This window comes from Brachionichthys hirsutus, unplaced genomic scaffold (genome assembly GCF_040956055.1).
Source record: "Brachionichthys hirsutus isolate HB-005 unplaced genomic scaffold, CSIRO-AGI_Bhir_v1 contig_656, whole genome shotgun sequence".
Lineage (NCBI taxonomy): Eukaryota > Metazoa > Chordata > Actinopteri > Lophiiformes > Brachionichthyidae > Brachionichthys > Brachionichthys hirsutus.
The window spans coordinates 1-9,923 of record NW_027180629.1 but is presented as its reverse complement, the minus strand read 5'-3'; the positions used below and the strand labels follow the sequence as shown (position 1 = coordinate 9,923).

General features: G+C 44.1%; 1 protein-coding gene across 1 annotated transcript; it reads left to right on the top strand.

Annotated features, from left to right (window-relative positions):
• Window positions 1–283: 283 nt before the first annotated feature.
• LOC137916228 (CWF19-like protein 2) lies at window positions 284–9,097 on the top strand. Its single transcript, XM_068759308.1, is given in 14 exon segments — window positions 284–301; window positions 497–607; window positions 1,011–1,121; window positions 1,330–1,434; window positions 1,795–1,914; window positions 2,557–2,650; window positions 3,773–3,888; window positions 4,237–4,714; window positions 5,104–5,335; window positions 6,325–6,377; window positions 6,380–6,438; window positions 6,621–6,722; window positions 8,446–8,574; window positions 8,954–9,097. Coding segments are annotated over 14 exon segments (1,872 nt in total).
• The last annotated feature ends 826 nt before the right edge of the window (window positions 9,098–9,923 follow it).

Genomic DNA, 9,923 nt, shown 5'->3' with positions numbered 1-9,923 from the left:
AGACGATGCAAGTGAGTGAAGCAGCTGCTTAAGATGTGGTAATGCCGCCTTTTCAGGCAGTAATTTAGGGTCATTTGTGTCCCTGCGTTTCACCAAATGGCTTTGCAATACACACAATAATCATACGGTGTGATAGCTACCTAATCGCTGCTGGGGATCGGAGGAGTTCAAGTCTCTTAGGGTTTGGTTAAAGGAGAAGGGAAGAAGTGAGCGACATCGATGAATGGTGGCAGGGAGCAAAGCTACAAGGCAAAGCGCTTGATTTACATCCCTGCCCTCACCAATGGTCCTGCCTACTTGGGTAAGGATCACATGATCCTCCGCATCAGCTGATGTGGCTTCAAATGAAAGCTTGTAATGCTAAGTTGGCTAACGACACGTTAGGACTTAGCGCTTCAACAGGATATCTTTGCTTGGTTGCCGGTCCTGTTCTTTGAAAATTATAATTCACTTTATAATTATTCTTTTCCCTTCTAATCTTCATTGTGTTGCCGAGGCCAAGCAGCAGTATGAGAAGGAAGAGAGGAGGAAGGAGCTGAAGAGGGAGAGGGGGGAGGACACTTGGATGCTCCCCGAGATCAACCAGAGGCTGCAGGAGATTGAGGAAGTATGATGCATTACAGCAAGATGTTTATTTAAACTTCTATATTCATGCATATACGTACTTAAAACCTGAATGGGAGGTACGATAATAATGACAAAATCTCCAGGCCTTTATATTTGTTTATGCATATATTGAAGGGAATAACCAGAGGAGAAACATGAAAATGGTCAAATGTAAAATCACATCCGAAATCTACCCAGAAATGTTGTTCTGCCATTGTGGAGACGTAAACCGATGAAAGGAATGCAAATGGTTTATTCTTTAATAGTGAATGTAATAAATTCAATGTTGTTATCTGTGTGCTGTGCTGCAGTTGTGTGATTATGAATACCATAAATAGGTCGCATGATAATAATTCAAAGAAAGACAAACAAATACATGATGTATTGAACCTGCTCACTTTCAGGAGGGTTCTGTTAAGAGCAAGAAGAAGAAATCTAAAAAGGAGAAAAAGAAGAAGGCCAAGAAGCAGAAGAAGAGCACCGAAGCAGCAGATGGCTCGAAAGACAGCTCAGGGGCAAGTTGTTAACTAATACACAGCAGGATTCCTTTAAACAAGGTCTTAAATTAACATATGCAAGTATTTGGTCAAGTAACCGCTTCATCACTCATCACAAGGCGTTGATTGATCTTACGTGGGTGGAAGTCCTCACTTATTCATTGTTTTGGTTTGTTTTCACATTGTCAAAGTGTTTTCTTGTCCTCCTCCTCCCTCTCTGTGTCAGGATTCAGGGAATGAGTGGGTTGAGTCTCAGCCTCAGAAACAGGTCGCTAAAGTCTGGCAATCCAAGCCCTCAGAGAGCAGCCCCAGCCCAGCTCAGGATGTGCAGGTAGAAACCTCACCCGGTCCCACTGATACTCCAGGAATGATCTGCAGACGCAAACCCGTGCAGCGTCGTGTCAGCACACTCTTTTCCTCTAAGTATAAAAATCCATCCAACAGTGGAAATGGAAAAAGGGTTTTGTGTTAAGGCTGGGTAATTATTAATTCTGTTATTGATTATCATCTCAGTATCGATAGAATAATCCTGGTGATGCGTTTTGCTGTAGTCGAGCAGCTCTGTTTTGTTCCTACACTTGTTTTTGGTAATGTGTTAAAGGTACCGGTACTCATTTTTCTGTGTACCCTCTGTGTGTTTGAGAACATATGTGTCATGTTCTCAGACTGTTTTCTTCACTCCTTTCTCTAGAGAGATGAATGGATGACGTTTGACTTCCTGGCGATGAGAACCACGTCTACAGCGGAGAGGAGGGCTGAGAAAGAGCAACTGAAAGAGGAGAAGAGGGCAAAGGGTCAAGCTATTGAACAGGTGTGTACTGTGTGTGTGTGTGTGTGTGTGTGTTTTATCTACATTTTATTTTAACTCTTTCAGTGCCATTGGCGTCTATCTAAACCCAAACATGCACTGCTGTCCCTTACATTGAATTCTGCCTCTTTAATGACCAATTGCTCCAGAATGAAAAATGGTAGGAACAGACTTTGTTTTCCTGATGAAAGAAGAGACTTTAATCTTTCATGTGTTAGGTTCGGCTTTTGCATAGTTAGAGTACAAAATATTCTGTAGGGCTTGAAAAACAGGGCAAAATGAGCAAAAACCTGGGCACTCGGCATATAGCTGAGATGGCACTGAAAGAGTTAATGTGTAACGACCTATTACTGTCTGCTGTAGCTCATCAGTTTTACATTTAGTGTCTTCAGTTGTGAAATTCTACACGTGCCCTTTACTCCAATCCCGATGCAAAATGACCTGCCTGTGCGTACGAGTGAGAAAAAGACTGATCACACACTAAAAGAAAACACTGTGGTAGCCGGCGTCCTCATTTTACCAACAACGTGGTTACCAAGGTAACAGAGGTTCACCCAGTCGTGGACAGCGGCGTATTGGGCTCTTAGTGTGTAACATTATTACCCCTGTAGTGATATATTATTAATGTGTTTATCATTCCCACAGGCTAGTTTGCAGAAATTGGAGCTAAACCCGTATTGGAAAGATGGAGGAACTGGTCTGCCCCCACAGGAGAAGGACAGTACTGCAGCGACAAAAGGTAATTATGGAGCGGCGTCTCTAGGGTTTACATTCCAGCTAAATAAGAGGCCGTATAAACGTCGTCTTAGCAGTGCAGGAGGCTGGAAATCTGCTGTATAACATAGTTATTGCCTGCTTGCATGCAGTTTAGACATTTCTGTACAAATACAAGCTGCTTATCCTCTCTCGTGTTTACATTCAGCAGTTTATAGTCTACACTCTCTTTTTTTGTGCCTGTCCTTAATTCCAATCCCGTGTCCCTCCTTGACTTCGTCCGTCTGCTTCTGCGCAACTAAATGCAATTAATAACGCTTTTTTCTTTGCATGCAATTTCTGTTTTCATTTGTAAATGTTAATTTCTTTTTTAATGAATAACAACCCTAATAATATTAGAAAAATAAAACCGATTTGGATGCAATTATATGTGGATAAAGGGCACAAAAGAATGAGTGAGCATACAGAATAAAGTCGAGCAACCGGGTGAGTCGGTGTTGGATTTAAAGACAGACAGACAGGCGGCGAGTTTCTATCTAATAAATATATATATATTCATTCGAGTATACCGCATTAAGCTGACGAGCACATGCGGGTATATGTCTTGTCTGCATGCTAACGGTTCCCTCTAGAGTCGTCATGGCATCTCTTTTGTAAGCTCTAAAAACAAACAAACAATAAAATAAGCTGTTGCTAATATCACACACAAACACCCACCGTGTGCTGCCTCATAATTTTGAGGTTGCAGGAAGTACAGACTGACGACTGAACGTTGCACGCTTGTTTCGTTCAGACAAAAATCAAAGGAACTCTTGTAAAATCATCAGTCTGACATGAAAAGACGATTTAAAGCGGTGCAACAAAAGAATTTCAGCTCGGCGCCGACGGCAGTTTAATTGCTTGTTCTTTTTGATGAACAAAACCTTTGAATATCATGCAGCTTAGTTTGCCCTGTTCTAAAACACATGGAATCAGATACTTCTTGTTGTTCTTGACTGGAGCTTTTAGGGATCATTTTCCGTGAATGATCACTTGGGGAGATTTCTTCATGCTATGGGGGTGTGTTGGAGGAATTCCTTCAGCCACTGACAGATCCCTCCAAATTGTAATTTGTGTCTGTTTATCCCCCCCCCCCTTTTTCCTGCAGTCTCAGTAGTGAATGATGGGGGCTTAAGCTGGCTGAGGAAGAACTACCAGAGGATGAAGGAGCAGGCAGAAAGGGAGCAGCGCAGCCTCAACGACGTGGTGGCTGAAAGATACGGAGTGAGAACTGGCAACACGCACGCACACATGCACATCCACCAGTCGTGTGAAAAATCCAAAATCCACAGAGCTGAGGATGACATTGTCTAACATTCAGTTTAGTATGTGTGTGTGCATGCTTCTTTTTTTACGATGTGACGATGCCGTATATTAGTACAGACCAGATCAGATTTGTAAACCATTTTTCAGAAGAGCCAAATTTTATTTAATTGTCCCGAAACTCCTGTGACATTTGCCCAACATTAGCATGGCCAGACTCCTTGGGAGCATCTCTAGAGTAGCCCACACTCAAAACCTGGCAAGAGGTGTATAATATGTCTGTTTTTTGTTTTTGTTTTGGTCTTCTAGTCAATCGAAATCTTTCAGCAAAGACTTGCGGCTGCAGAGGAAGCTGCGTATGGACACAGGAGAGAAGGAAGAGACGGAGACGGGGTAGCAAGAGGCGGGTGGAGGAAAGGGGAGAATGAATATAAAGAGAGAGGGAGTCGAAAAGGACGAGATGGAGCGGAGAGAGACCGATGGCGTAGAAATGAATGGGAGAAAGACTCGCCCCCCGTGGAAGAGGAGAGGAAGAGCAGAGGGTACAGAGGCAGAGATGGAGGTAGCTATAGAGAGAGGGATAGAGAAAGAGAGGGAAGGAAGGACAGAGGAAGGGACATGGATAATGACAAAGATGCACGTAGGGACAGAGAGAGGAATAGCGATAGTGAAAGAGAGAGGCCCAGCGCGTCATCGTCGTCCTCCAGACGAGAGCGGACTCGCCTTCCTCCCGTCGGTTCACTAGACAGTCGTTTCCTCAAACCCTCTGAAGATGATGGTGGTGAAGGTGGGTTGACGCCAAGGCCTGAATTTAGATCAAACATAACTCAACTCAACTCAAAATGTTACAGACGGATCCTGAGGAAAGATTGGGAATAGCAGCAGGAACTGCTGACTAAATTTAGGTGATCATCCAGAAGAGATCCTGGATTCTAGATCAATATCTCGGTTGATTATTGACCGGTGGGGATCTCTATCTCACTACAGTATTTCCTCCGGATCAGATCCAGATTGCGGATGTTACTAAGATTTTTTCTTTTAAATGGGGGTACACTTGTGTTTCGACCTACTTTGCATTTAGTATTAGAGATGGAGATTTCTAGTTAAACATCGAATCGTATACGTAATTGAACAAGTCTTAACATGCTTCGTAATCTCCTTTCTGTGCGGCTCCAGGACGCCGTCCTGCGCCGTCAAAACTGTCCACAGGATTTTTGAGACCCGGCTCAGACGATGAGGATTCTAGTCTTACTCGAAGCAGCATTCCAGCCTGGAAGAAGAGCAGCAGTCCTGCCTGCGAATCGACCTCGGAAAAAGCACGTCCTGAAAAAGAGAGGGATCTTGGGAAAACCGTAACTGCTCCTCAAGGCGGTCTGCGTGATGACGAAGCTGCCGTGGCGACCTCGAGGTTTGAATCGTTTTATTTCGTTTCCTCGTCGCACCACTTCATTGATTGAATGATCATTTCAATCCATTTCTCATATTTCCCAATCATGATAGCAGGGAGTCTGTTACCACACACACATAAACACACTCTTTAAAGTCTTTTCTTTTCATGTTCCTTCGTGATTCAGTAGTATATTTAAATGACCATGAAGGATCTATGTATCGGCATCACCTACAAACCTCCTGCAGCCTGTGTAGATGTACGATACAAGTTAAATTCATAATGGGAACAAAAATAGAACAAAAACATGTTAGCTAATGGAACACAATCCACAAAATTATATGCTTTTATTTCCAGGGCGGTCGCAGGCCAGATGTCGGACTATCCCCGCTTTGTAAAGCCGGCGTGGCTGTTCTGTGCGTTGCCTCATTAGGCTAAGTTGTTTGGGTAAACCAGCACCCAGAACCCCTGCAGCATGAAATGAGTCTTCACTGTGGCAGCCGAATGAAACGAGGCTATGAGGAGTGTAATAGCCTAGAACGATGCAGCGCTCGGGCTGCAGTGCGGATCCTCCCAGGAACAGCTGTAATGATCTCGGCGGGGACAAAGACTCAAATCATAACTGTGTGAGAGTGCAGATAAAACCAAAAAAAAAAACAACTACCGGTAGATGGTTAAATTAAAACTTCACTAACAGGTTTCCCATTAGAAGAGTTAAGACTATTATTAGGATGTAATCAGTCATTAATGCCTTTTAACAGAGGGTGAGTTATAGGAAAACCTGGAGGAAGAAGAGAAGAGACACTAAAAGAACCAAGCCGTTAGTGTATCACCAGTTATGATGTCATAAATATCATAAACCACAAGAGCTTCAACTGTAAAAGCTTTAATTATTAAGGTTGTGACTTTGTAGCTTCACATATTGCTGATATATTGTTCTGAATATTGAACTCTTTCTACCGTTTGGTTTTTGGCTGCCGTTCAGAATGTGTTTTTCTTGCTTACCCCAGGAGTGAGAGTGAAAGTGACGATGAAGAGGAAGAGGAGGAGGTCCCCCTGCTGTCAGAGAAGAAATGAACAGACTAGGAGCCAAACTGGTGAAGGCAGAGATCATGGGCAACACGGTGAGTTGCTTCATAATATTAGACACAGTTAGCATCTCTGCCAAAGTGTGAGGGTGTTGAGAGAAGCACCGTTTGAAACGGACAATGTTTTTATTTTTGTATGAGCACAGAGGAGAAAAAGGTAAATACGCAGGCTTGTTAAAGAATTTCTGTGTCTTTAAATGTGTGCCTTTGTGTTTCAGGCCGTTGTTGAGAAGCTGAAATCACAACTGGATGCAGCACAGAAAGCGAAAGAGAACCACGCCACCCGAAAAAAGCTACAAGAAGCAGTTCAATCAAAGGAGGTCTGTAAATACTCGGCGTCCACGTTCACTGTCTCGGTCAATGTCCGTCTCGATGTCACCGGGAGGCATGTGATTCTTGTAAATTCCATTTATAGGCTTTTCTTTAAGTGCTGCATTTACTTGAGATAACGACGCAGACCCCCCCAAAAGAAGGGAACGAAAAATCATGAATAAAACTGTAGAAATACTTTTTCACTTCTCCATTTCTTCCTCTCTTCTTTTATATGTCTCTTTGTTTAAACTCTGAGAGCAGCTCTCCCTCGGTCGGATTCCCACTCGGTGCCATTTCGCCCGACTTTACAGCTTCTCTCTGTGCGTGTAGACGAACAGTCAGACACACTCTCACTGCAGGTTGTCTCTAGGACTGCATGAATTCCCAGACACAGACGCCCGGTCCTAAACTGGATATGCATGAATTCACTCAAAACCAAACTATAGACAGATATAGACGTGAGGCACACACTGACTCGTGCTGTTAGCTTTATCTGCTAGCATCGTTTTCCTCTTCCACGCTCTGGATGCTATTCCAAACACTCAAGGCTATATCTTGACTGAACTACACACTTCCAGGGGCAGCTGCAGGGAAGAAACGGGAGCACACTGCGCCCCCCCCCAGATGAAACTGAAGTCTCCGCTCTTACATGTGACTGCTTTTGAAAGGATTTTCTTTGAAGTCTCTTTGCTGCTCGGCTTTTTACCTCTTGACATCTATATAGAAGTAGCTCCTGTCTGGCCTTTTGGTAAACCTTAATGAGGAGACAAACGTCTCTCCTTCCAGGGGTCATCCAGGGTGTGTGACAGAATGAGAAGGAGACGGATCGAGAAGGGAGGCAGAGAGATTATACGCTACATGCCGCTCTGGCAGTTTCATCTGAACGGGCGATTGACGCAGAGCAAATGCAGAGTCCTGAAACGGCACGGCTTTATCTGCTGTGTCCGGCATCGCTGAAACTATCTGGCTCCATACGCACACATAAATTATTTCCTGACATGAACTGTCTCCAGACAAACTTTCTAAACACTCGGCCTCTGCTCATTTATACAAGCCGTATATTATCATTTAGAAGTTAGGCCAGGTTTATCCCCACTAAGGCTGTCCTGTCCACAGTAAAGTGGTGGAGTGAGATCTTCAGCAGCGTTTCGGAGACAGCGTCATAATTCTTAGGATTTAGTGCGCTTATCAGCCGAGAGACGCATCGTCCTTATTAGCAATGGCGCGCTTTTGATTTGCATCGTCCTCCCAAGTCTGTCTTGTTATGGAAGTCTCTCGGCTTGTCTTCGGTGTCCAGGCTTCCGACTTCAGCTGCGTGCTCGGCTCAAACTGAGCTTCTTAACTTCATGTGGGGTCCTGAAAGTGAGCAGAGAAATTCTTCTCCTGGGACTTTCTTCTGGTCGTCTCCGTCCTTCCACTGCGTCCGTTGTCTTTCTCTGTCATGTTCAGAAGCTGCCTGACCAGACACAGACTGATGTTAGATGAGGCCGTTATTTTCTAGTATTAATTTTGGAGAGACATCCATGGTTTTTTTTGTCACCATAATCATACGTGATTGCAGACTCTTTCATTTGGGCGGTTAGTAATTACATTACCGCTCATTATTTCCGAGGCTCTGTTCTCGTCACTCGTGTGTCTGTTTTGCTTCAAACTGGACGCGTAAAGATGGCTCTAAATTTCATCTTGTGCAAAAGGGACACAAAAGTGGAAATGACACGTTTTGTTTTCTAGGTCGCGGGTGACGCCAGCGAAGACAAAGACATCCTGCTGTTCAGAACGGACGAATCGGGTCGGGCCTGGCCCATCGGCGGCCCCTCTGGACGCCAGGAGCCACGTGGAGGACGGCGGAAGAAGAAACCGGTAAATAGAGAGGGAGAACGGGTGGAACAAACAAACCGCTTGTGCCCTGTTCTTTGTTCCTTCCATTTGATATTCAACACGGTGTGTAATGAGAGCAGCGACTCCACCAGTCCAGTTCTCTGTTTAAATGTATTAAGTGGCACCGTCTCCTTTCCTGTCTGTCTGGCTCAGTATCCCTCCTCTAATTAACCTCAACCTCCCTCTCAGCTCCGCCGTCCTTTGGCTCCCACTTTCTCATCTGCCCTTTCTAGAATGTGATTCGAATGGATGTTAAGATTGTGTCCATTTAGTATGCAGCGTCTCAACCTCCAGCAAAATGTTCCTGTCCACTAAGTTTTGTTCTTGTGCCCATTTCTTTCTCCCCCCCCCCGGCCCTCAGATTGAGACTCACGTTGACGGGCAGCGTGTGCGCTACTTCCAGGGTGATGACGATGTGGGTCTGAAGGAGATGGTGAGGAGGGAGAAGATGAGCTCTGCACAGGATCAGAATGCCCTCTACTCTCGCATGGCTGCCAAGGTATGAGAACAGACCTGAAAACGAGTTGGCAACATGACGTTGATCAGTATAACAATGGAGAGTGTGACTGGAAATGAAAGGTTTCAATTGCTCACCAGACTTTCTCTTAAACTGAAGTTGAAACTCCAAAAAAGAAACTAGAAATCGTGATGCTTGCAAAGACGTAATCATCCTCTTCCTGCCTCTTTCGGGCCACGAAAGTCAAAAAGTGCATTTAGTATCAAAAGTGCATTTAGTATCATCGCATCAATATTTGATTCCCCGATTCCAATTCAAGTGCATCAGAGAGGTTTCTACAAATGCAGAGTCGGACCAGACCCTCAGAAAACGAGCGTTTGATACGCTGATAACAGGTGTGGCCTTCAACATACTCGTTTTCATTCCAGATTCCAGACTCTAAATCTAAGAAGCGTAGATGATTGACGTGATATGGATGAAAGCTAAGCCGAGAGGAAATAGACCCCTGAAATTGATGTGAAGCAATTAGCAAAAGAGAGGACTGTGCTGGGGAGAATTGCATTCTCCATCCCTCATCTGTCCTTTATTTCCGGCTAAAAATAAGGAGAAAAATAAATAAGTCTGAGATTTAATGCCACAGTCTTAGAGTTGAGCTTGGACTGACAGTTCAGGACATTCAATAGAGATCTGAAGTCTCATCGGCTTGGAGGGTGGTCAATTTGATTTTGAAAGCGCTTTGTTTTTCATTCCATTACACAATATATGAAAAAACACAGAATGGCCCAGTGAGACTAAATTGAATGAAGTGATGTGATATGACAAATGCTATTCAATTCAAAGGACTTATGTTAGACGCCTGATAAAAAATGCATGC